Source organism: Lagopus muta, chromosome 7, assembly GCF_023343835.1.
Source record: "Lagopus muta isolate bLagMut1 chromosome 7, bLagMut1 primary, whole genome shotgun sequence".
In the NCBI taxonomy this organism is placed as follows: Eukaryota; Metazoa; Chordata; class Aves; order Galliformes; family Phasianidae; genus Lagopus; species Lagopus muta.
In genome coordinates, this window is record NC_064439.1 from 11,571,408 (window position 1) to 11,599,222 (window position 27,815).

The window sequence follows — 27,815 nt, forward strand, 5'->3', positions numbered from 1 at the left end:
TAATACTGTATCGTTAGAATTTTTTTTTTTAAACTCAGTTTTAACTGGCTTGTTGGACATTGCTACAAGCAGCAATTTAAGTAGTATTGAAGCTGGGCCACTGCTCAATTAAAAATTAATACAGAAAGCTAATGTAGTCACAAAGATGGGCTTATGTTGCATGAGCTTGGATGTTCAGCCAGCTATTCATCGTTTGACCCATGAGGGATCTTTGGTGATATCTGTGTTTTCTGGGCCAAGTACAGCCAGCCCACGAGTACTCTTCCCAACTGCAAGATACCTGCAAGAAGAAACAAATAAGTTGCTGCATTCAGTATTCTGTGACTCTCCTAAACAAGTTAAAATATTTCAGGAAAAAAAGCTGTTGGCTATAAACCCATTGTTTGCTTTTACAACAGCTTTTTGAATTTACAGTGTTTTTTTCCCCAGCCATCACAATACAACAGTCACTGAGGCGTAGCCATAACTAGCCTATCTGCTTAAACTTCTGCAGTGGAATTCACGTCGAAATAAGCACGAAGTGGTAGGAGTCAAAAAGAACCAATTTAGCCAGGAGTTGGACAGCAGAGGGGACATGTTCTTTAGAGAGTTTCTGGGCTTTTGAAAAGTAGAACAATCACCTGCAGATTCAGAATGTAAGAGGGAGGCTACATGTGTTAGAGTGCAATATACAGGATATAATTAAATCTCTCTCGGTTACAAACGCAAGTAGTAAAAGTAGGACAAAAGGCCAATGAAAGAAACAAAAGAACATAATTGGGGGAACTTTTACAAACTTGTTCAAGTTCAGCATTTGTGTAATTTTTCAAATAAGCATCTTCCCCCCCCCCCCCCCCCATATTCTAAGCACAGACTTACTCGTTTGCTACATCAACCAGGTTATCTTTGTTAACAGCAAAAAGCTGCTCTCTGTGTGATTGCTTCATTTCATCTGAAATCCCGTATAAGAAATGGTCCATACCTAAAAGAAAACAAAGCCACATACTGCAATAATGTACTGGAATCCCAGCTACAACTGCATGGAAGGAGTGCAGAGTAAGACAAGTACTTGTGCAGGAAGGGAAGAATAGAGACTACAATTTGACAGCCATTCTGTGACAAGATTTAATTGTAAACCGAAGATCATAGACTGGGTAAAGTACCTATCTAGAAAAAAAAATCATTCTATTTTGGCAACTGATACAGTTCTATGTTGTAACTTCTCAAAAAAAAAAAAAAAAACGAAAAATTAAGACATTCATGCCTGGAAAATAATTCTTGTAACTTCTATTTAAAAAAAAAAAAAAAAAAAAAAGGCAATTTTTTATTATAGTTGCTTATATTCAACTCCAAGCCAAAATTTTTTCCTCTATTCTACCTTCATCTTCTAACTGTATTCATTCACCTAATATTGAGGAGCAGCTTGAATATATAAACCTCAGTAGAGAGACTGAACACATTCAGCATTTATGAAAAGGAGCAATGGTCATCAGCATCCACCAAGTACAAATTTCACCATATGATTTAGTTTAGCGAAGTATTTTCTCTCCTTTAAATTTAAAAACAAATAAATATCCCAGTGCTGAAAGGCTGGTGAGAATGTACCTTTATCTGAAGGAGCTATTGGTGCATCTACAGCAGCAAATACTGCCAATTTAGCTTCATCAATGTCTTCTTGCGTGAACTCTCCAGACTTGGCCCATTCAACTGCTTTTTCAAATGTTTTCAAGGTGGCTAATGAATTTGGGTCCCTTAGTGGAGAAAAAAAATAGAAATTACTGACTTGAGTCTTACAGCATGAAGTACAGTAATTACTTTGTTCTTACTCCATTCAGTTTACTATGCATTATACAAAACATGCATACATAAACCAAACTTTGTAGAATAGAGTGAACCAAATGTATTTTGAATTGTTGAGTACACAAGGGTAGCAAGCTCAGTTGCTAAAAGCAGCTTCATGGCAGTGTGCAAAGAATTGGTATGAAAGAGATGGTAAACCAGCACTTCATAATCCACTATCAATTTGCTTCAGCAGCTTAGTATGCATAGCTTTCATTAAGAAAAGCAGCAGTATTTATGATATACCGTATCTTTAAGTTGCTTTTCCTGCTACACCTCTTTTTGCTCCCTGTAAAACAGGTGCAACAGGTCAACAACTACTGAAATACTAACCAAGACAAGTCCTGCCACGTTGAAAACTTTGCAGAGAGGCAATGCTGCTCAGATTTTAGCCAGGAATCTTGCCCAAGAACTGTGTTAGTCTATCTTTAGTAAAGAAAATGATTTAAAACAGAACTCTATCAGACTCATGACACTTCTATTGGGAATTATAGCTAGTTTTCAATACTTTCAATTTAAACTTTTATCTGTAAATACTTTTGTAAAATTAAAGCAGGTTAACTGTTCCAGAATGACAGAAAATGGAAAAGAAAATATACTTTCTCCAATCTAGCTCATTACTAGCAACGCTTTCTGAGTGTTTTTTGCTGTATCTCTGATGATTCCAGCCACGGTCACCAAAAGAGGCTTGTTTTTTCAAAAATAAGACCAGCAGAAAAAGTGCCCTTCTACTCCAGAATCTCAAAAGTTTACGAGTCTCTTCAACCCATAACAAAATAAATGAAAACCTGTCTTACACAAACCTGGTGCAAAGGCAACACTGATTGCTAAACCAGCAGAGATAAACTAGACTTTCCCAGGGATAGAAACCAGAGAAAGCAAGGAGAGGTTTGTTAACAAAACTGATATACATTAAGCAATTAACCTTAACTGCATACTCAGTGCTGAATTACTTTCTTGTCATTCAATATTTGTTTTGTTTCATTTAATCTTGAAGGAGAGCTGCAACTAAGTCAAAGATGCATGCAAGTGTAGTCAGTGGTCCCCTGAGATATGAACTTACCTGTAGGAGTAGAAAGTGAATATTCCATTGTGATTAAGTTTAGCACCTCCACCATAAGCCCCTCCTTTCTCTCTTATTTCTCTATGTAGGAACTTAGATGTCATCAACCGTGCAAGAATTCGAAGACTGCAATGAGAGAAATAATAGAAAAGATATTAAGTGAATTGGGTAACACTAATATTCTCTGCTACTATTCAAAAAGATCTCAATTTACAACGCACTGCTTCTTGTAATCTACAACATTAAGCAACATTTAACAACAGCTGAGTAAAGTGACATAGGTGTAAGAGTTGCTACTTTTGAACAATCCTTTAATTCCAATTGTTTCCCCTTAATGAAACACAGAAACAGCTTCCTAACTGCAACTCTGTTACATGTGATAGGAGTGTCACTACAGACACATTGAAGCAAGCAGGGCTATTATTCCAAAGTTAGGGGTTAGTAGCCCTTAGTTACCTCATCTCAGCGCTTACTAAAACAGGGCATTCACAGATTTAACCATGTTCTGTAAAGAATTTGTCACAAATAAACCACAAAGCTTTTATTGACACTGCATTTTCAATGGTCGACCTAAAACTTCCCATTTTGTTTAGTGTTATGCAGCACACAAGTATGAGCTCCCTGCTGATTCTGCTTCCTACCTTGCGTAGTCTGCAGCTGTGTAGGGAACTGTTCGAACACATTCCCCAATATAGTTGACTGGGAAGGGAAGTACAAAATGTGTCTTCATTGGGCATGGTTTGAATGTAGGATCCTAAGAGGAAAGAAAACATTACTGCCACAGCAGAGATGAGATAATTTATTCTTTTGAAAGCTCTGGCTTTTTTTTGATAACTGTGAAACTCTGCCAAACAGACAGACATACATATGCTAAAGCTGCCAGGTGACTTACACTGCAATCAATGTTAATACATTCAGCTTGCCCATATTAGCAATCCAGAACTAGAACTGCCTTAGGAAACCAGAGTGTGTAGATACTGTACATCAGCTACTACTTGCTCACCAGCTTCTAGGTTGTCCATACATTACATTATTACCAAAGAGTTTTGAGATGCATACTTCTCTGTCACATCTTTACTCTGATCGAAGCGTTTATAACTCTCCACTTCCACATCCATCCCACTTGAGTCCATCTATTAACTACATGTATTGAATCCTAAAAACAACACTTCTCCCCACAAAAAAAAAAAAAAAACAGCTGTTTTCTGACAAGCAGCAGTTACTTGAATTTCACAGATCTCCTGCAGTAAACTTGATTCTTATTCAGAATCATAATCACTTAGGTTGGAAAAGACCTGCAAAAGATCAAGCCCAACCAACAACCTGACCTACCAAGTCTCATCACTAAATTGTGTCCCTTAGTGCCACCACCACACATTTCTCAAATACCTTCAGAGATGCAGATCCCCTCACATCAGAACTTCCAATCCTTATGTCTCCAGGCTCCTAAAGCACTCAGTTTTCTCTTTCACTCATATTCCTATGTGCTTACTTAACTACAGAGCCTTAAACACTCTCAAAAGCTTTTACAATTACATTTCAATACTCTCAAATGTTTCACAACTCCAGAGATCTGTTCCCCAGCTCCTCAGCTCCCCCACATCTCAGCATGGTTAGGCCAAGTACAGTACCACGTGCATGACCTGTCAGCAAGAAAAATCTTCGGCTGTGCTTTCACTGCCTTTTCTCCATGGGAACTCAGGTACACAAAGCTGCATTTCTCTCCTACACCCAAACCAAGTTTTTATTTTTTACTTAACTGTCACTGATGCTCTTTTGTCTGGTGTCATTCAGATAGAAAATCATTTAGGAAGTAAAGGAAGGAAAAGAAAGGGATAGCTGAGAGCAACAATACAGAGATTTTTACAGTGTATTTTCTGCAAGCATGGACGTGAAGTCAGCTACGTGATCTCCAAATCAGAACCAAAAGCAAAACAACAAAAAGGATGACAGACAGAAGAAGCTTGAGGAACTGTTTAAACAATACAGTGTAGGATAAAGGGCACACATGCTGGTATCCTCAACCAATACTGTACTTACATTAATTAGCTTCCTTGTGATCTGCAAACTACTAAGCATTTTGCTTCCCACAGGTCTGACTTCCGAAGATTTCTACAAAAGATCCAGTCCTCATATTAGAAGATGATTTAAACTAAGAATACTATAATTGAAATCCCTACTCCCTCATATTTCCTGTGGTAGCTTTTGAAATCACCATCAGCCCATATGTCTTCACAAACATAAGCAAGCTACTTGATTATTTCTTTATATTTGTATTTCTAAGCAAATGCTAAATAAATCTACTTTCAAGAGTAATTTTGTACCAAAAGACACCAGGAGAAATATTAGAGTCCCCAAAAGTTCCAGCCAACTGGGTAGTGAAGGAACCTACTCTAGTTCTAGAAATTAAGACAGTGGATTCTCTGTCAGCTGGATCGAACCAAGTACAATTTGTGCCAAACATCCATCCAAATAATGAAGCAAATTCCTACACAACTAAGGAACTTCACCTTACTCCCTATTTCCATTTGGCCAGCATGCCAAGTAATGCACAGCTAAAAAAGAAGTTATAGTTTCATGTGATTGAGAAAGGAAAAATTAATTTTCCTTCATATCTCATGCGTACGCAGTCACCTAAGGATAAGATCAGGCAGGCGATCTACAGGATTACTGTTGTCTGTTTTATAGGATGAAGACAAGCTGCTGTATGTTTTGCCACAAAGCCAGCCTATTGCAGAGCTGACTGGCCAATTTATTTAGACATCTCTGTATGGATAGTGTTTGTCTTCAGACTGAACAGTTGCCACTACAGAAGATCAAATTTAGATATATTTGATGCATTAGTCACAGTGATTTCCTACCTCAATCACATGGGGACGAACAGGTTTTCTCTCCTTTTTACTTCTAGTTATGCCCTTTATGAATTTCTCTACTTCTTTCGATGCCTCCGACATCTGTTGAGGTGTTGCGTTCACAGAACATCTGTCAAAAAACACTTTTTACTATCTTTTTGTGGATTTGCACAGTCCATTACAAATTTGCACCACTGTGCTTAAGAACTTTCTATTAAATCATCAGAAAATTTCACCTGTGATCATGGATAATCTTTATCGCAGAAAATAGCATAATAACTCTAAGACAACATCTGATATGCCGAAAAAAAAATACAGCCTAATTATTTTTTTATTTTGTTTGCCCCAAACCAGTAGTAGCTATCCATCACTTCTCAGCACAAGATATGACTACACAGATTTCACAGAACAGAAATGTCTCCTTTGTATTCTGTTTTTACGAGCGCAGCTACCATGATTTTGAACAGCACATATACTTCAGTAATTTTACTCATCATTTTCTTTGCAAAACAATCTACTACAATTCAACATCAAATTGAACTATCTTTGAAACTAACGTCTTATTTTGCCCAACTGATACATAAAGCAGGCTTCAAAAAATCCCTATTTTTTATTGCAGAGAAAAAATAAAACAAAAATAAACCACATTAAACTATGACAATGCAATCTAACAGTATTGCTCTTGAGCACTTTTCAAGGTAAAAAAAAAAAAAAAAAAAAGGCAGTATATTGACAGAATATCCAACATCTGAATTTTGCATTTGTTGTAGATTTCACCTGTTAAAAAAAACAAAAGCCACAGCTACCATCAAGTTCTTAAGCTCATAAAACATGGACTGAACATTTCTGCAGTATTTCCTCAGGTCTCCTGTTTCACAGGACTACAATACTGAGACATGCCTTACTGACAGGTCATGGCCTCTCTCTTACCACAGTGTTTCTTTCCGTTTAAGCTAGAACTCACCTGATGTTGTCGCTATTTAGCAGGTACTTCTTTATCCGTGGTAGTTTGCGTAGTACTGGTTTAACATCAGGCATTTCTGCTATTCTCTTCATTAACTTCACCTGCAATAAAAGGGCAGAACTACAGATGAAGTCATTAGAAAGATTCAACAGAAATCAGCACTGCCATTCCACAGCAGAGAATTTGAGCCTCACTTAAAAACACCATTAACTTTTCACCTGATCCATCCCACTGAACATTTCTTGCAGTTCTCCAGAAGGCGTAAGGTTTTTGCTAGCTCTAATAGAAGCATATAAATGCCCACAATCTGGAATCCCATTTGATAGTTCCTGGGCAGTCTTCTTAACCAGCACTCTGAAGTGCTCTTCCTCCTCAAATCGAGGGCTGAAAAAGAGTAAAAATAGGTCTCTACATCTCATGCAAAACCACACCAATGGGCTTAAATAATACTGCATCTTTCATTCAAGAGAGCACCTTCTCCATTTAATCCATTATACAGTCATCAAAGGATAGGGTACTTAGATTTGCTGTCTGGACATGATCCTGGGTAACATGATCTAGATGGCCCTGCTTGACTGGGGGACCTCGACCAGAAGGCCTCCAGAGGTTCCTTCCAACCTCAATCATTCCATGATTTAGTGTCTGGGAGTCACTCAAGATAAAGTTATGAAAACAAACCTCAAAGTAGGATCTGTAAGAAGTGACTGGGGCAAGAGGGAAAAAGAGAACCCCCAAAACCATGCAAAGAAAATAAAACAAAACCCAAAAAACAATGTACAGTACTTGTTAAATATTTCACTCCATAAATGCATCATGTCTGGCAGATTTCTATCCAAGCACAGAGATGAAAAGAGCACACCCTGAAGGAAAAAAAAAAAAAGAAAACATACACAAAAAAACTCCTTTGGACAAATAACTAAAGCAATGGAGAAGCATGCAAGAATTCTCGTCATGGAAGCAATGCGGTGGTGCCAACCTAATATTTCACAAAACAAAAGTACTTCAATGCAGGCTATGTTACTAAAATCAGAGCAGACATGAAATGTGATTGACCATCACAAAAGCAAGCCTGCTGATTACTGATTCTCAACAGTAAGTAAAAGCTTAGAAATAGAGTTTTAGCTGTTCTTTATATGAAGAATAAGGAACTGTTCTAGGGATGAATCTTCCTGCAAAGAATGTCCCTTACTCAACTTCATGATCAATGGGGAACAGACTACAGGAAGCAGACCTCAGTAACTCTGAAATATCTTAAGATATATTTATTGCTAAAACTACAGTGCCCAATGCTAAGATCTAACAAACCTGAAAAGCACTGAATGTTTCCCAATCACAGTTAATAGGGACATACATTAACAGCATTCTCCACGCACAGCACTACTCCATTCTGTCCCTAACTCTTGTTTCCAAAGTTTTGCAGAACCTAAAAATATAGTCATATGTTAGCAAAACACTGCCTTAAAATGGATGACTGTGTCACATGCTTCCCTTAATGCAAAATATTAAGATATTATAATTGTCAAATATATATTTTACCCAAATATATAAGCCCTTTTGCACTGTTTTCAATGCACATTAACTGATGCTCTACTGGAAGCCCTGAGTGACCTTAACTATTGAGCTGTTATTGCAATTTAACATCAGTAAGTTTATGATTAATTTACCTGTTCATACACATCCAGGTGTGAATCATCTGGAATGATATGTGGGCTGACAGACATCCCACCTGTTTTTAGCTCTATCCTCTGGGCTTGTTCCCTGTAATCAAGGGCTCCACATCCCAGCCTGTGGAAAATAATCAGATTTATTTCCATTTTCACTGTATGGGAAGACTAAGGCTTATAGACCAAATGTGAAGGAAACATCACATTTTTTTAGGCAAATACAATGCAGCAACTAAGCAATTTGCAGTGTTATCAAGAAAATGTAATACTTCACATCTTACTAAAAAAAAAAAAATAAAAATAAAATAATAATAATAATAATAATACACCAAGCCATCAGCTAAAACCCACTGCAAATTCAAAATGGAGTATTAAAAAGGGTGCTTAGTGTACAGGCTTGCTCCCAACATACACGTGGAACTAGAGTAGTAGCATCACATAAGCTGTTATCACTACTAAAAAGAACAGACTCCTTCTGGCCCAGGTCACTTAATATGTCTGGTGCCACTCTTGCCCCTTTGTGAGTGTTCCTTTGACCACATTGTGAAACCAGACCAAGAAAACTTAAACATGAAAACTTAAATTTCAGCGAGGCTTTTTTCCATTCAGATAAAATTCTCCATCTATCTGGGGAATGCTCATGTTGACACCCAGGAACAAAGGAATGCAGAGAATGACAAAGGCTAAAGGAGTTGGCAACTCAGTGAGGAGAGGGAAGAATCAGTGTTCCAGCAAGACACCAACTTATCACTGTCTCCTTCCTACAAGAACAGCCACTGAAATTATTAGAAGCAGTGTTATTTCAGTAAGCTGAAATATATCTTAGTGCTTTAGATTCTAGCAAAGTAAATGTCTCACTTTGTAATGACGTTGCAAAACAGCGGCACGTATGGTTTGAGCTCCTCAGGAAGAGTGTTCAAGCTGGAAACAGCTCTGAAGTACACAACCCCATTGGTTGGCTGAGTACAGTACTGGACAGGAACTTCATCAGCTAGGGATGAATAAACAAGAAAAGAAAAGGTTTCCTCTGTAAGTACATGAAAGCAAAACCACTTCTTACAAGAATTAAGAGTTATTTTCTGTAATCACTTCAGATCGACTTTTTGTTTTTAACTTGGAATATTGCACTGAATGCTGGACTGCAGTGGGGGTTGTGTTTGTTTCTTTTTTGTTTGTTTGTTTATTTTTGTACATGGTAAAGTAAGACATGCCTGGAAAATTTAAAGAGAGAAGTTACACATTTTACGTATAACACTCAAGTGATGGAATGATAATTTGTTCCTGAATGACTTGAGAAGTTTTTCTCTTTTACTTGTTTTTTTGGTCTTTCTACCTCAAAAGGCTGAGAAAAAGAGGTTCCCACTTTGTACGTTCTACTGTAACAACAGTTATTAGAATAAACACAGTTCACACAAAACAGGTCATTTTAGTATCAAAATTATCCAGTACTTGACACTTGCTGACAATTTCGACAGAAAAATTTCTGTTAAAAATATACTACAGAGCAATGTCACCTGCAAGACTTGAGCACAACCATGACAAAATTGAGAGCTATGACTTCTTGCTTCCTATCAATCCATAAGGAGAGCCATGAGCAAAGCAGGACACGTTTTCAATGAAGTTACAATGAGTGACGACTTCTCCATGGTTCTTGCACGTCTTATTTTTAAAAACAGGTAGGAGGTAGGAAGAGAGCACTAACAAATGCTTCCTGCACCCTGGAAATGCTTAAGTCTCTGGAAAGCAGCAGGATTGCTCAAGCAAAATTGAGCATACCTAGTGACTTCTCTGACTGCAGGGCAGGGCAGGCAGTGAGAAAGTAGGAGGTAGGGAGCTTGCGTCAGGTGTTCTACTGCTAAACAAAGAGCAGGCAACAGGATTGCAGCTGGGAGCACCTCAACATCACCCCTCAGAGGTGACATCAAGAATTTTCTACACACCATTGCAATCTACTGCAGAGGTGGTGGACTAGAGAAAAAGGGTCACAGCTCACAGCTACGGGCAACAAACAGTGAGAATCACTTTCAGATTTTTTTTTTTTTTAATTAATTTCACCCAAAGAATTCTAGGTACTCCTTGTTTAAAACTTTATTCCAGTCTACAATTCTGAAGTCTAAGGCTATCTGGAAGCTTGGCTTTGGCAGACAAAAAAGTCAGGAGCTACATGGTCCAGACGTTTGCCTGACCCACAGTTCTATTGCAGTTTGTTTTGGATATTGCTTTTAGCTTGTTGGAACACCCTCGACTTTGACAAACAGTCAAAATCAAACAACTCAGGCCAAAATTACTGCCTTTTCCTTCTCCACAAGCTACAGCTGTTTGTGTTCTGTTTCAGAGTATGACTATTTACAGCTAGGCATGTACATAAACTTCTTTAAGATGGAATAAGTGCCATAGTTGTGCTAGTAGCTGAATAACAATCCAATAGTGTAGTCCTTGACAGGAGAAAATACTGGTTACACCAACCTGCAAATGTTGTCTCCAGCACAGTGAATGGGATTTTGGGCTCAATGTCAGACACTTTTAGAGCTGGGAGACAAGAGGTATCCTGAGGTTTGCTTTGAAGATCAATTAATTCCAAACCTAATAAAGAAAGCAGAATACTTAAGTTCACCATTTTCATCTTCTAAATCTTCTGAGGTGATGCAGATCAGAAAAACGTGTTTTAGTCTAGCATTTTCTATCAACTGTTCTTTCAAATATTGCACTGAAACAAATTCTGCACACTACTGTGTCAGAAAAAAACCATACCTTTGTAAATTCGTTCCTACACACTCCCTTCTTTCACATCCTGCTTACATGTATTTCAAACCCTGAAGAAGTGATATCTGTCAGTCTGCCCTATTGTCCAGCTCTGCAGACACCATTAGGCAACGCAGACCTTGGTTCTAACTCATAGGAAATCTTTCTCAAGTGTTGTCAGTACTCTGATGCAGCTAAACCATTGTACTTTATCTTACATTCCAGCCTCTTTCAGATTCTAGCTGGCTGCCTGTAAGTATTCTCAAAATTATTTTTGTATGTAGACAAACTCATCTGAAAGATCATCTTCCCCTGTTCCCCTCCCAGGGACACTGCTTCTGAACATTAACTCCATTTTTTTATAGGATTTCTGTGTCTAAATCAATGTTTTAACAAAAAGACATGACTGCTCAAGGTTTCCAAGTTCATGTTATTCCTCAGAATAAACCAAACAATATTATTTCTATAGTTGGCTTTTTAAGTAGAAAAGAAATACAATTACAAAATGTAAATTTTATAGAAGCATGGAGCAAACTTCATGTGCTCAGAAACAAAGAGCTTGAAGGTAAATGGTGCTATTCACCTTGTACTAATTGCAAGTTAGCAGGAAAAAAAAGCAGATAAATTTTAAAACATTCCTCCTACTGACTGTTAGCTGAAATCTTTGATCATTTCGTTTTCTAACTGCTAAAAGTAATGGAATACACCAACCACATAGTTTAGTATAAACTGCATAGCTTCCTAACACATGTATTACACAAGCTTACCAACTATAACAAAAAAAAAAAAATCCAGTTCAGAACAAATACTGGGACATGTTTGATATATTTAAAGAATTTAAAATAGTTTACAGAGCAATAGCTCAAAAAAAAAAAAAACCAAAAAAACAAAAAAACAACCAAGTGTATTTTTAAACAGTTACCCAAACAAAAACCAAAAACCATGTATAAGTATGTTAACCTTTTTCAAAGATCTGGGTTTTCTCTTCTTCAGAAAGAGCATTGACCTTCTTTTTCAGTTTTTCTGCTTCCAGTTTTGCTTGCTTATCATAGTAGTCTTTCTCTGGACTCATTGACAGAGTCAGTCTATGCGGGTTATCCTGCAGAAATGCATCCCAAAACAGAGAATTATTAATTTTGAGCGCTGCTTCCACCTGTGTTGTCTCAGATTATTGCTTCATCAGAAGTAGATCAGAACAGCCCATGCATTACTTGGTTCTACCATATTATCAAAAGAATCACAAACAGGCTATTTAAACTCCTCATTTAATGAAGCAGTTTGCTGCTAGGGAGGATATGAGAGGCATGAACAAGAACGAACAACTTCTGGTGAAATTTTAGAACGGAGTCTGATTCCCCAAACAGCATACAGTGCTTGTGTAATTAAATCTAGGTGAAACAACTGTGTATGACACTGCAGAGCAGCATGCCATAACTTATATCTGGAGAACGTTCTAAGATAGGGAATCCAGTTAACTGCAGGAGAATTTCATTTAACATCTCATTCAACCTGCCCAAGCTTGAGCGCATAGCGATCCCAAATGACGTAAAATGTGCATGCCTTGTCCTGCTCAAAAATGCCTTACAGTCTTGCTGGTAAAGGACTCCATGCATTATGCAAGCATCACAACTGCTGTCAAATTTCTTTGTTTATACTGCACTGTGGAATACTCATAACAAAATTACTCAGCAGCTACTATTTTATATAACAATGGGGGGCTATTCAAAAGAAAGTGATCTCAAAAATGCCCATTTCAATGTAGGAGTCAAACACTGAGAGACACACCCAATAATTTGAAACACTGTAATTGGATTCCCTGTTTTATGAGCTTATCTCCCCTGTGGTTATACAGAAAGACAAAGGAAACATGACTGACTACAGAGTTAAAGAGTAAAATGCCAAGGACAGATAAACAGCATCCTCTCCATTGCTTCCAGCCTTCCTGCTTCATTAATCTTCTGGCACAACGTACAACATAAGGTGCATCATCTTCTGATATCAGAAAATCCAACAATTCTCATTACTTCTATTGAGCAGTGTTTTTATCTCAGAACCCTCAGCAGAACTGCATAGTCAAGAACATTCTCAAAAATACTGTGTCTGTATTTCTTAACAGCCAAAAATTTGACAGTTCCTTACTACTTCCATACACTAATAATGCCTTTAGGAAAACAGATGCCACTGTTTCCTGTCACCTTTGATGTATGTGAACAAGCATTTACCCAAAGGTAAATCAAGCTGACAGTTAAGTATCACAGATGAGTCCTTCAAAACAACTTGAATAATTTAAGCAAAACAATAAAAAAAAAAAACACCACAACAAAACAAAAATAAGAAAGACACTTCAGCACTGCTGTCACTGGGTTTTTACTAGCTAATGCAGAGGGCTTCGAATCATTCAATGTCATAATGCCTTTGCTGTTCTTGAAACTGCAAACACTCCAGTAAAACATATACACAGGTACACATGAAAAAGAGCAGAAAGCCAACTGCAAAATTCAGACAACAACTGAAGGAATGTGAAGTGCACTAAAACAATCTTATTTAAACAGCCAAAGTCTTTTCAAGGAAGAATAGAAAGCTCACAATACACAACCAGGCCCATAATCCTCTATCCATGTCTTTTCACATGCCCTTCTATAGCATCAGGCATCAGAGTTCAATTAAACACTAGTATTTTATTGTTGTTCTGGTATGTGCATTACCAAGTGTCCAAGTGGCCAATTTCTCCAGTTTTAAGTTCTCACTTTAACCATTTAAAATTAACATGCTTCATTAAAAAGCACTGCTGTTTATCTACATCTAAAAACAGACAGTATGAACAACTCAGTACCCTTCAGTTCAAACCACAGAACTGCGATTCAAAAATTAATACTGTAGTTATCTTCCTGAACATGTTCCTACCTTAAAATACATTTTAACTTTTTCCTGAAGAAATGTGGGATTTTCTTTAAGGCACTGCCTGAACCGTGACACTTTATCTGCAATCTTCAGGAGCTCCACTGGATCCCCATCTTGATTCCAGCAGGAGGCTATATACTGAAAGGCAAAGGGTAGTTAAATAAGCAGGACAATCTACATGCGTTTCCATAACTGGCAGCATCTGTGCTCCAAAACTACCTTACCATCTATACCTGAACTGTAGACATGTAGTAACTGATGAACACTTTCATTAGATTGAATAGAACTGTAAAGCTGAAATATTTATTCAGACTAAAGGACTATACCACCAACATCATCTGTCCTTTGCCCCCCTCCATTCTCTCCTCCAACTTTATCGTAACAAATAAACGTACTTTCTTTTTTTGCAAAGGTGTTTACATCTGCATTCTGGAAATTTGTGACAATACTTTTTCCCCCGTTTTAAAATAAACATTTTTTTTTCAGACCAAGAAACAAGGAAAAGCAGAGCAGGAGGTGGACACAAAACAGTTTATGAATATTACAGTCTTCTACCCTATCAGTCTGATGAAGTGATTTAATCAACAGGAGTGTCCCATGGGGCTCAATTCTAAGGCCAGTTCTGTTCCACACTTTCATCAATGATTTGGATGCAGGAGTTGAATGCATCTTTTACAAAGGTTTCCAAGTTGATAATAAACCAAGAGGTAGTATTGACTCACTTGAGGGACAAGTGGCCTTGCTGAGGGATCTAGACAGACTGGAGCTTTGGGTGTACAGAGAAATCATGAAGTTTAACAAGAGAAATGCCAGGTGCCACGCTTGGGATGGAGTGATGACAGAATGACAGATAAGTACAGATGGATGCAAGTGGTAGGAGAGCAGCCCCACAGAGTCTAGAGAAAGGTGCTGATTTCACCAGGCTCAACACGAACCAGCAGTGTGCCTGGCACCCAAGAGGACAAACTGCATTTTAGGGTGCATTAAACACTGCATAGCCAGACAGAGGCAATTCTGCCATATTTAGCATTTGAGGTCTCACCTCAAATATATTGTATATAGGTCTGGTCACCACTTTATAAAAAGGATGTTAAGGTAGCTGAATATGTCCAGGGAAATAAAAGCTGGTAAAAGGGCTGGAAGGTAAGTCCTATCAGAGGAAGCAGAAGACACTTAGATTGTCCAGTTGAGAGAAAAAGAGGCTAAGAGATGACCTCACAGCTCTCTGAAGCTCTCAAAGGAGGGGAAGCACAGAGGGAGACATTGATCTCTTCTCCCTGATAAACTGACTCTCCACACACTTTTCATGCAGAACCTAAGAAGAAAAGGGATCTGGAGACTGTTTGTTTTGAACAGTCACACAGATAAAACATAAGCAAGCTGGAACAGGCCATCATTTTAGAATACAATTTCTACAGTTTTAATTACTTCAGAAAGAAAAGGAAACCTACAGCTAAAAACAAAAGCTAGCTACCAGTTTCTGAATTCTCCTACTTATGTTTTAAATCATAGAGATCACACAGAGTACAATCCTTCCAGTGGCAGTGTTAGTAATTATATTTATTATACTACAGCAGCATAACCCTACATTCCAAAGAAAAATACAGTCTTTTGATTTGATTTCTATAAATAGATAAGCAACTGGCCAAAACATACCAAGAGTCAGCATGACATTTCTTTCTTACAAAAGTAATCAGAATGTGTATGGGAACTGTTGAATCACAGTCTGAACCACTGATTGATCACCTGAGGCAAGCACTGAGTCAGCCATGGGAGCACAGGTGAAGGCAATTCACTTGTGTGACCCGAAGAGCTATCTTTCTAACTATAAAACCTGTAAAATACCAGCCTAAACATACCATACTGCTAACTAAACTAATCAAATTTATTGATTTGTACAGTCCTACTTTAATCAAAGCTCCTATTCAGGCAAAGACAGCAGGTTCACTGCCTGATTAAATCATGCAGTGTAGAGTCTAGCAATAGCTTGAAGACTCCTGAAAAGAACAAATGTATATGATATGACAAAGAAAAAGCCAGAAAGTGAGAAGTTGTAGGCTTTTGATACCTAAAAAATGACCCCATATTTTATAAAGGTGTACCAAACAAATTTCTAACTTATTTCTACAGAAAACATCGCACACAAGCACATATACAAACTTACTGACGTCAGGGCAAGACCAAAACTTGTAGACTGGTGCTTCAGCTGGATTTCAATTTTGTGAAGTAGAGCTTCAATCCTATCTTCTTCAAATCCTTTCCTTTGAGAAAGCGTGAAGAGAGAAGGAAATCGTATCCATAAGCACTAATTGCTCTTAGTGAAGTTATGAAAATGAATTATGGTATCGATAAGGGAAATATTACACCATGATGTCTTACACACTGAATTAAAATTGATAGGAAAATCTTATTGTGATGTGTTATTTAGTGAAACAGCACCAATGTCACTGAACTCCTGAAGGTTATGCTGATGAATATGCTACAATAGAGTAAGTTACAGATAAGAGTTTTAAGGGTAATGAGCAATATAACTGCTTCTTCAGTAATTTTTTTTGAAACTTAATTAAAATTTCAAGGCATATTAACACACACACACACATATATATGTATTCTTGTGTAATTAGTAGTAGTTGTATATAAAGACATATCTCTAATTGTAAAAGAATGTATGAAAGAACAGTAGTCTCCAAAATTTAACATTACTCACGCAATAACTTCATCAACTGTTCTGGCAATAATCTGTTTCACAGTCTCAATGTCTCTCTCAGCAATACCCTGTAGACCCACACTGAAATAGGCTTCTCTTGTTGAGCCATTAAACCTAGAATAAAACACATTTAACTCAGCAACAACTAGTACAACTTAAGCATTAAAACTGCCAGCAAAGGCAAGGGGGAAAATATTCTTTCCACATACACAGATTATTAAATTCTAGATAGCAAAAAAGAAATTGAAGAAATTGAACTTAAAAGAACTTTTTGTTCAATTTCAGCAGCAGCAGCACACTGTTAGGAAATGATATAGTATACGATATTAGAGAAAGACAAACAGTTACAGAAGAAAGCTAGTCTTTTCTCTTCATCTTCTAGTTCATTAGTAAGTACCTTCAGGTAATAAAACCTCCTAAGTGAAAAATTCAGCTACCTGCACAGCTGAAGATATATATTCCACTTCTAAGCAAGCAAGAAGAACAGTATTTTTAATTAGTACATTTAAAGAAGTATTTGCAAAGTAAATGTTGAAGGTCAAGTATTTTGTTTTTGTTGTAATTACTTTTAATGGCACCTGAGGATGGAAAAAAAAAAAAAAAAAAAAAAGAAAAAAACAGTTTTGCTCAGGCTGTCAGGGACATTAACTATGAGAACTCCTCTTTACAGAGACAAACTGTTACTCACATAAAAATGCAGCATTTAATAATTTGGATCAAAGCCAACATGCAAAAAGCAATTAGTGTTAATCAAATCTAAAAATCCACTATTTCATATTAAAAAAAGAATGGATTCAATGACAGATTCAGATGTCAAATTCAGGAATACCAAACTCTGGACCCATCAGCACAGTCATTGATGCACACTGAAGACAACTCACTGTATGAGTCAAGATACATTAAACATACAAAAGGCTTAGCTGACAAAACATACAACTGAATCACTTCTTCAGTGTTTGAAGACAGATATCATGCCCTGTGGTATCAAGATATCTGCACAGCACTGGCATTCATGACAAAGGACTTGCAGCAAACCCGAAAGAGATAACTTCAAGCCAAGCAGATTATCCCAAGGCATTACATTCATACTTCATTATTATGTTTAGGATTTGCACTCAAACATCAGAGATAGTGGAAACAAAGAATGGTTTTTCTCATCTTCATATCTAATATCAGTCAGATGTTTATGCCCTGAAATTGCTTCCTTTTGCTGACAAAAAAGGCAAGCTGCGATGAGCAGCTGAGCCTGTAGTGAAGTTAACAGAACCCACTCACCTATAGGTTACAGCGCAGAACTAGCTAGTTTAGCAGACTGCTTGCAAATACTACTTTCTGAATAAACATTGACATACATACCCTTCTCTCACTGTGGAGATGATAAAAGAATGGTATCTAATTGCATTAAAACACATTTCTGCCAAACTGATCTAGTGTTAATCACAGAATTGAAGTAAGAAAAAAACAGTAACAGTGCACCAAAAAAGCCAACTCATTTTTATCATTCTTTTGCGTAACACCAAACACAAAAGATGAAAACTCCAAGTAAATTAGAGTAATGAAGGCACACCGTGTTCCTTCTATATATGTACATATTTTTCTTGCTGATAACATGAATAGTTAACACCAAACTTCTTTAAAACTAACACAGCTTCTAACAAGATACTGACAAGCTAAAATTTAGACCTGACAGTGCTTTATCAGGAAAAACGATTCAGATTCTTCTGATGTGGTATTTGTTGTCTGTATAAGAGACAGCTTTTTCAAACTTCATACTGGTTTACATCTTCTCTAACATTGTTTTATAGTGATGAAAGTTAAATTGTAACACTTACCCAACATCAGGAGAAAAATCTGTACCAACGCCAGACTCAATTAAGGCTTTGTAAAATGGAGAATTTGGTCCATCAACCAATAGTGAAGACAAGAGGCTTAGTGTGAAAGTTTCAAAAACATCTGTAATACTGAAAAAAAATATTAATTATTAAAAATCATCAAGCTATGAATATGTAACACCAAACGTCTCTGATTTCATTTCAGAAGAATTACTTCTACAAAACCATGTAATGGAGGCAAGGGAGAAATAATTATGACTTATGAACACCACACCAAACTTAGAAAATTAAGAGGGTTTTTCACTCATCATAAACAGTAATTCTAGAAACTCTGCAAGCTCACTTAGTACACAAGGACAAAAGTTAGCAACTGGTTTAGAAAGAAAAACTGGAAAAAATGGAAGGCAACCGAAATAATAAGAAGCCAGTTTTCCCAAAGCCTAACCCACTGAATAGTTCTGTGAGAGAGTGGCTGATTTTCCTTAACTCTGCCTGCTAAAGAGAAAGACAAGAAAAAGGTCTCAGCAAATTAAACTCTCCTTTGCTAAAGAAGGATTTGTCTATTTCTCCCCCACAGGGCTGATTAAGAAATTTTTTTTTTTTTTTTTATAAGACTTACTCTGTCAACAAATAACTGACACTGACAGTCGTCTGCTTGGAAGGATCAGCAGCAAATGAGTCTAAACCACATGTTATATGGTGTTCTTGCTGTAAAGTATTAAAAAAAAAAAAGTACATTTGAGGGAGACTAAACTCAGAATAGAGTTACAAATTTAAAAAAAAAATGACTGTTTACATCCTCAAATCCTCCTCACAAAAACCTAAAATAATTTTGCAGATATTTCCTCACAAGTATGCATACAGACACACAATATTTACTCAGCATACCTTGAAAAGATAAGAGTGGTGACTTCACTTTTTACAAGACGAGAAATAAACAGGATCAAGAAAATCTGTCCATAAATAACACTCTAAGCATGGTTTCAAACTAAAATTTAAGCTTCCAGGCAAAGTAGGGAAGAGAAGGTTTTGAATGAATGGAAAAAGTCATTTTGACACCAACCTTTCAAAGTTTAGGTAACATTAAAGAATCATCTCCTGATACAAAGTATTAACACTCTTATCCCTAGTTCTAGGTGCTTCACAGTAATAAATGCTCCAGTTCTCTAAATGCTGAGGGCGTATGAAAACTAAAATAATGAAAATGAACAAAGGTATGGAATAATTACACTACTGAAATGCTAAAGTAAACATTCTTTTTTATCCCTTTTAACAACAACAACAACAAGTTTTAGCTCACTTAATACACTTACAAACAAAGAAAATAACCCCAGCAGGCTGGGCTAAAAAGTTACCCTGTTATACTCAAGTTTCTGCAATTCCACTACTGGATGTGCATTTTTAATATATTTTTTTTAATACATATAGAGATATAAAGACATCTTTAACTTAATACTTACAGGCTTTTCCCAGAGTTTTTGTTTTGGGATGTCAGTCTTCGATTCAATTCGTTCAAATTTTACCAGTGCATCCTCATGAATTTGTTTCAAATGTTGTTCCAGTGGAAAATTACCATAAGTGAAGAATCTGCATTTCAAACAGAAGCTTAGAATTAAGAAACAGATTTTTACAGGAAAATCTACAGGGCTTCTTTTGGTTTATTTATTTTTCTTTCATTATGAATTTAATGTGATTTCCAATGACTCTGTTACATCTACAAGGAACATTATTTTAAAATTTAAGACCTACCACGGTTTGCCACATACATCAAACCCACAGCTGTACTGGTAAAATTCCACAGCACTTCTCAGTCTCTGTGTTATGCTTTAGAGTCCACAAAAACTCAAATTCAGTTAGCTGCAGTATTATGCAATATTGCAAGAAGAAAATACTAGTAAATAACTAGGAACCATAACTCCAGTGCTCTAACATTTCAGAAGACATTTGTTATTGTCCTCACTCATAATATATAAAATATGATTATACATTTCTGAACCAACCTGTAAAGCATAGCTGAGTTGTGCAAGTTAGTCTATCAAAGTACACTCCCATACCTACAAGAAATATTACTAACTTCTATTGGACTAAATACGGGCATGGTGTATGTCTCAGGTAAATGTTATTCCTCATTTAAAATCTAAACTCAGGTATAAGCGAATATTTGGAATGATTAAAAAAAAAAAAAAAAAAAAAAAAAGAGATGGTGAATTCAAAGTCATGTCACAAGCTGATGTTCCATGAATGAATTACATCGACCACAGAATTAGTAGAGAAGAAAGAATACCCTCATATTTTCAAGTAGATGTTTAGCTTAATGACCTTAGCAATACCAACAGAATAGATGCAGCAATACCAACAGAATACCAACTCAAAGGGATAACCAATGTTTAGAACCCAAAATAGTAGGGCATACTCAAGAGCAAATGAACAGTCATGCACTCTCAACTTCTTTATAAACTTCTAATCTGTGTTGATTTGAATCTGTTTCTGTACCACTTCATCTGTGCTACTTGTGCTGTAATTCTGCATTACTGCCAAGTACTTACACAATGCTCATTTCCTCACAACACATAAGTTAATGGAGAATCACCTGTAAATAAAACTCCACACAAATCATCAAAATCAAGCAGGCACACGTAGCCTAGAAGGTGTACATTAGCCACCTCTCATTCAGAAGCCACTGCCTCCAATCACCCTTCAATTCTTTCCCTAAAACAAATTCCTTTCTTGTTTGGTGCTACGAGATATGGTTTAGTAGCTTAATGGGTAGTAATGGTGACAGGAGGACAGCTGGATTAGACGATCTTGTAGGCTCTTTCCAACCTTGTGATTCTATGATGTTGTGGTAGTTGCTGGAGAATACCGTACAGCTGGTTTCCCCTCATAAAACCACAATGCTAACTCGCTATATAACCTAGTAAGATACAAATTTCAGATACCTGGAATTGCTGGGATGATAATGTGAGGCATGGAACTGTTTAAGCTGCTCCCATGTGAGATCAGGAATACTTAAGGGATGTCCACCAGATACTACACCATAGGTATGATCAGGAAGAAGTTTATTCTGCAGGTGCTGTGCAAATACCCTCTCGTTATCTGTCTTAAGAGAAAAAAATACCACATTTTAGTAAAGTTATTAGAGCACATTTCAAATATAAAAAGTGGGCCATAGTAAGACTTGAGTTCTAACTTACACTCCTAGAACTCCTCACATACGAATTTGCTCTACAGTCCCATATACTTTGATAAAAATAGCTCTGTTATTGTGTCAACTTAGAAGTTTTACAACAAAATCCATTAGCAAGGTATTCTTTTATATGCAAACAAATGTTCAACAGTCTAACCTCATGGATAAAAGTTTCAGTTTGCGCTGACTTCACTGAAGAAAAAAGAAAAAAATCCACAAAACTTACAAATGCCCCTTTCATTTCATTAAAAACAACTCCTTTGAAAATTAGAGGTGTCTGAGGATCAGCTGGGTTCTCATGTTCCAACCTCCAACCTTCTTGCCTGAAAAAAAATTAATAACAGGAAACATTGCTTGGGAGCTCAAGAGATCATTTGTTTGATTTTGTATTTTTGTTTATAAATCTAAAAAAAAAAAAAAAATTCAAGTTTGCTTCTCATCTCAAGCTTACCAGAAGTCCAGCTGCCGCAAACACGGAAAGAAAGCTGCATCCAAATACACTGACAGGAGATTCTGGAAATCCTTGGGATTTTGTGTTGAAAATGGATAGAGTGTGTAATCACTAGCTGCATACAAATAGACATAAAAGATCAGAATTTTAGGAAGTCTGAGGTGTATTCTGCTCTCATTTATATTGAATCATTCACCAATATAAATAATTGGTGAAGAAGCTTACTAATTAACTAACATATTAAGACTGCAATTATTTATCAAACATGCAAGCATAGAAACAATTGCCTTATTGTGTACTATAAAGCTCTAGTTCTACCAGGCCTTTGTAACTGCAAATGATCTGTCATCTTGCTTTGTTAGTTTTCAACCCCTCATTCACAGTTTCTGAGCCTCTCATTCACACTTAATGATAATAGCTCCCCAAAGGGGAAAAAAAGATCCACCTTACTCATGTTAAGACAAAATTCATTTACTTCAGGCTCACCTGTGAATGCATTCATGAAAGTGGACAATGATCTGTTTAACATTTTGAAGAATGGATCTCGGCAGGGATACTGTTGAGAACCACATAATACTGTGTGCTCAAGGATATGTGGGACCCCAGTGCTGTCCATGGGAGTGGTTCGGAATTGCAAACTGTAAGAAAGACAGAACAGAGAAGAATGCATTTACTTGCTATGAGAAGCCAACCAATGTAACAATGTAACAAAGCAATTGCCAAAACTGTAACAGTTGCCAATATCAACAGTTACATTTACAACATTTATATCCTACTTGGAAATATGATCTCTTCTATTCAGTTAATTAGCTGAAAAACCTCACATACACACAGTTTTTAGTCAAAACACTCAGGAAAAGCCTGTGGAAGCTTATGGTAAAAAAGAAGTTCTACGTCTTACAACTACATATCAATTTATTAGAAAATCTAGTTTCAGAACCAGAGGTATAGAAGGACTCGGAAGCCATCGCACCATTGGAAAACTATGATCTAATCACTATCACTAAAATTTGGTGAGATGAATCATGACTGAAGTGCTGCAATTGATGGCTATAAACTACTCAGAAGGGCAAAGCAAAGAGGCAGAAAAGGATAGGTATTGGGATTGTCCCCTATGTTAAAGAAAAAAAGTCTGGAATGCAGAGATGTCACTGAAAAATAGCAACAAAAAGCAGATAAAGAGCTTATGAATGAAAATTAGAGGCCAAACCAACACAGAAAACCTTGTGACTAGTGTCTACCACAGGCTGCCTGATCAATGGGAGGATGCTGATGAAGCGTTCATACTGCAAGAACAGGCACTGCCACACTCAGAGGCTCTGATCATTCTAAGGGAATTTCAAGTACCCTGACATCTGGAAAAATAGCACAGCAAGCCAGAGATTCCTGGAGTGTGTTAAGATTGACTTCTTAATCCAGGTGACAGAAAGCCCAATTACAAGAGCAGAATTACTGGACCAACATAGATAAACTAACTAATGGAGAGGGGTCAGTACTGGTGACAGCCTGGGCTACAGTGATCAGGCCTGTCAGAGTTCACAGTCTTGAAGGATGTGGGCCAGAAGAGTAAATTCATGACCTTGAATCCTAAATGAATTTTCCACTGTTTAAGGAATTAATGAATGGGACCACTTGGGAAACCATCCTCAGGGATAAAGGAGTAGAAAAGAACTAGCTGCTTATTAAGGAATTTTTTTCTCGTAGCACAAGACCTTTTAATTCCCATGTGTAGGTAATTGGGCAGGAGATCAGCATGGCCGTGTAAGGACCTCCAATATTGAATTTTAAGACAGAAGTGCACAAACAAGAAGTATAGACATACATTCCTGGGTAGAATACAGTAATACTGCTCAAGAATGTAGAGGTGTGTAAGGAAAGCTAAGGCACAGCTGGACCTGAATTTGGAAATTATGGTGAAGAATAATAATACAAATACATGGGTTGGAATAGGAAGACCAAAGAAAGTACACCCTTCTCCCCAGTGAATGAGACAGAACTAGAGACAACCAAGGTGGAGAAGACATGGAGAGGTGTTCAGTCTTTTCCCTTCAGTTTTCACTGCCAAACACTCTTTCCACATCTGTCATGTCTCTGAACCTCAGGGCAGTGTCTTGGAGAATGAAGTTCCTTCCATCATAACAGAAAATTAGGTTTGAGACCCAAGCATCCATGACTCCATGGGACATGAACTGCATCCTAGTGCCCTGAGGGGAACTGGCAGATGTAGTTAAGCCACTTTCCATCATATTGGAAAAGTCACAGCAGGCAGGAAAAATCCAGAGTGATTTAAGAAAAGGAAATATCACACCCATGTTTAAAACTAGTAATGAGGATCACACTAGGAACTACTGATCAGTCAGTCTCACATCAGTGTTTGGGAAGATCGTGGAACAGATCCTCGTAGAAGTTATGTGGAAGCACAAGGAAGACAAGGAGGTGATTACAGAGAGCAATCATGGTTCCACCAAAGGCCAATTATGCCTGACTAATCTAAAGGCCTTCTACAAAAGATTGACTGTACCAAGAGACAAGGGAAGCTTGCCCAATAGCTGCCTTCCAATGCCTACAAGGTTACAGTGGAAACAAGTTATTTGCATAGATACACATGATGGAAAGAGAAGCACCAATGACCATTAAATAATACAAGGAAGGTTCTAACATGATATTGAAGAAAGAAAATCTACATATAAACAGTTAAATCCTGAGAAAAAGTTGCTCAGAGAAGCTGTGGAATCTCTGTCTTTGGAAATTTTAAAGGTCCACTTAAGTATCTGAGGAACTTCACTTTAGTTAAGCGTTGGTTCTGTTTCAAGCAGCATGCCGAACAACAGACATTGTAACATCTGTTACAATCTGAATTGCTGTAAGCAAGAACCATACAGGAAGTACTTCTGTCTTTGCTATCACAGAAAAGTCTAATTACGAAGCTGAACTACAACGTATAAAGCACAGGTTGATGCTGGATGTGATACGTATACATCTTTACCTGAATAGATTATTGGAATCCTCACGAGCAACATGTAAATATCTGGCTCCTGTAATGTCATGACTAAGCTTCACTGCAGTCAAGAACAACTCAGGAACAGCTGTCACCTGTATTGGAAGAAAACATCTGTATTACAAACTGACTGCTAAGAGATCAAATAAATTAAGGATGACATAGCAACAATCAGTTCACTGATCATGTGTTTCTATGATTTATGAAATATTTGTATGTATTTAAATAGAAAATATATTAAAAAATACACTACGTTACAATCGGAGGACTTACTCATCTGGTGTAACTATTAGGACCAGAATAAACTGCTCAAAAATTTAAAGAGAAGGCATATATTCACATATCAGTGGTCAGGACAGCAGAAGGAAACTAAAAGAACTCAATTCTACTATTGATTCTGTTACAACTAATGACCGTAGAATACCTTCATTCTCTACTTCAACTTTTTTCCTTAGAAGTAAAAAGAAATTCCCCATATTATTCCTATTGGGAGTTTTCAGTAAAGCAATAGAAGTAGTTCTGGGGATAACATATCACTTAAATGTCTCCTATAAACCAGCACACAGCAGGGTATCAATCAACTGTCTGAACTTTCAGCAGGCCACACCAAATGCTCAATGTCTGTAACACACAAACTCCCATTGTGCAGCATTTACTCTGGAGCAGCAAATCCCCTTAGGGACATGTGCTAATGATACGTAAAGAATTCAGTCACAGATGGATAAATACAAGCAACTACTGCATCATTTTTAACAGACCACTTGTGGCATCTATGCAAATACCTGCATAGCATACAAACTCTTGCCCTTGACATTTTTCCCATCAAGGGAAAGTTTATCTGCACCAGCAACACAAAGAAGAGGCAATGCTCACCTGAGTTACCGTGAAGCCGTGGATTTGTTCTCCAACCCTATACAGCAGTGCCCGTTCGTTGGCAGGAACGCTCTTCCACCTCCATGACTTCTGATTCAGAGACCTGAAACAGCACATCTCCTGTTGGAGCACCTCAGGGCCACAAGAAGGGGAGCCAGGCACGTTCCCTCCACCTGGCGCTGGGGAGGGGAGCGGAGGTGCTGCTGAGGAAAACACGCTGCTATATCTCGGTGCTGAGGGGCAGCCAGCACGGGGCCTTCCTGTCCACGCCAAGGGAGCAACGCGCCATTCCCCGCCCCTAGGCTGAGCTTTTCTCCGGGCACAGGAGCCGTGGGGCCCGCAGGGCAGGGAAGGTCGGGCCGCCTACCGCAGCGAGCCGAGGGCCGAGCGGCCAGCGCCCGGGGTCGAGAAGAAAAGCATGAAGGGCCTCCCACCCGCTCCCTTGCTTCACCCCCGTCCTCACCGCCCGCGGCTCAGTAGCCCCGCGGCCGCCCGGTAGCGGCTCCACATGGCTCAGCACCCCGCCGCAGGCCGACAGCTTTGCGGACGAGCCGGGCCGTACAGCAGCGAAGCAGCGCAGGCGCCGCAGCCCCACCTGCATTGGCGGCGGTGGGACGCCCCGCCCGCCACGTTGGCCCGCCCCGCTGGACGCCTGAAGGCGGTGTGGGCGCAAGGGGGTTGTCCCACACCCGGGGCGTTTCTGGGGTGATCTGTTGTAGATAAGACGCTCATAAGCGCCTGCTAGAACGTCTTCGTAACGGGGGCCTCAGAACAGTGTTACACCCACCTACAGCGCCTGTGCGTTCTAAGTCTATGCCTAAGTTTTTATTCCTTTCATTGTGCAAATCAGTACAGTTTATAGGTCATAGCTTGATAAGGCATTTCATAGCTCTCTTCCACAAGGCCTGGTCACCAAATTACCCTTGTTCCTACACACAGGAGTCCAGTTGTTTACTGTCTAAGTCATCAGAGGCCTGATTAGGAGCAAGCACGTGTGATTTTAAATGCAGTGTGAGCAGCCGGTGTTCGGCACATTCCACACTGCTATTGCACACTGCTTGGATTTGCATCTTCATCTGCAATGCTGACTCAAAAAAGAGAAATTTCAAGCACTCTAGGAATTCTTATCATCTCCAATCTTCTTTTGCATTTTCTCCCACTGATGTCTCCCTGCAGGTTCCAGTATCATCGTGTGACTCAATGCCCATCTCCGCTCTCTGCCCTGCTGCTGCACGCTCTCCATCCCCCTCCTGTTTTACTCTTTCGTGTTTTTCAGTAATTTTCCCATTTCATTAATTTTTAGATTAAATAACAAGACTAATAACTTGCTGTAGTTGAAGTTGAACGTTGTGCATTAACTTACACAACCTGTCTTAATTATATTTCTTTCTCACTCATTTTTAAGCCCAGCGAAAAGATCCAGTAACTTGTGAAGCTTGGGAGTTCTGTGCTAATGAATGTCATTTAGTTTACTGCCTTTTTTTTTTTTTTTTTTTTGTACTTGATTTACTTCCTGGCATTCTACTGTTAGATGAAATTAGAGGTCAAGATGATTTTAGAGATCTTTTCCAAATTTAATGATTCTGTGATTCTATGTGGGAAATACTGGTGGTAGATGGATGGTTGGAGGAGATGATCTTAGAGATCTTTTCGAATCTTAATGATTCTATAATTTAACCTGCTGTATTTCTTTTTTCTTTCCCATGACCTTTTTACTTCTGTTTTTGTCACAGCAGTTTGATAGAAGCTGCTTTCATTATCTT

At 38.0% G+C, this 27,815-nt stretch overlaps 2 protein-coding genes across 2 annotated transcripts in view; both read right to left on the reverse strand.

Moving 5' to 3' along the window:
• Window positions 1–26,673, reverse strand: PITRM1 (pitrilysin metallopeptidase 1). The gene is made up of 27 exons (XM_048952159.1): window positions 26,516–26,673; window positions 26,053–26,155; window positions 25,168–25,274; window positions 22,668–22,819; window positions 22,182–22,296; window positions 21,957–22,053; window positions 21,483–21,643; window positions 20,004–20,130; window positions 19,163–19,251; window positions 18,544–18,672; window positions 16,712–16,825; window positions 16,169–16,265; window positions 14,008–14,142; window positions 12,064–12,202; window positions 10,828–10,944; window positions 9,220–9,352; window positions 8,362–8,482; window positions 7,481–7,557; window positions 6,916–7,081; window positions 6,698–6,798; window positions 5,743–5,863; window positions 4,922–4,993; window positions 3,523–3,635; window positions 2,882–3,007; window positions 1,585–1,730; window positions 859–961; window positions 1–280 (listed from the first exon to the last, which is right to left on the reverse strand). Exons 1-27 carry the CDS (start codon window positions 26,560–26,562, stop codon window positions 187–189), a joined length of 3,102 nt encoding a protein of 1,033 aa, XP_048808116.1. The 5' UTR covers window positions 26,563–26,673; the 3' UTR covers window positions 1–186.
• The window catches only part of LOC125696457 (uncharacterized), a 583,942-nt gene that overhangs the window by 79,624 nt on the left and 476,503 nt on the right, over window positions 1–27,815 (reverse strand). The window lies entirely within an intron of this gene.

Bases quoted from the DNA above. Each gene is read 5' to 3' on its own strand.
- PITRM1 (XM_048952159.1), bottom strand. From the start codon at position 26,562: ATGTGGAGCCGCTACCGGGCGGCCGCGGGGCTACTGAGCCGCGGGCG. The intron at 12,203-14,007 runs GTAGGAACATGT...GCATTTCTGCAG, and splicing joins AAGTTAAAATGTATTTTAAG to GATAACCCGCATAGACTGAC. The intron at 7,558-8,361 runs GTAAATTAATCA...TTTTTCCTTCAG, and splicing joins ACCTGGATGTGTATGAACAG to GGTGTGCTCTTTTCATCTCT.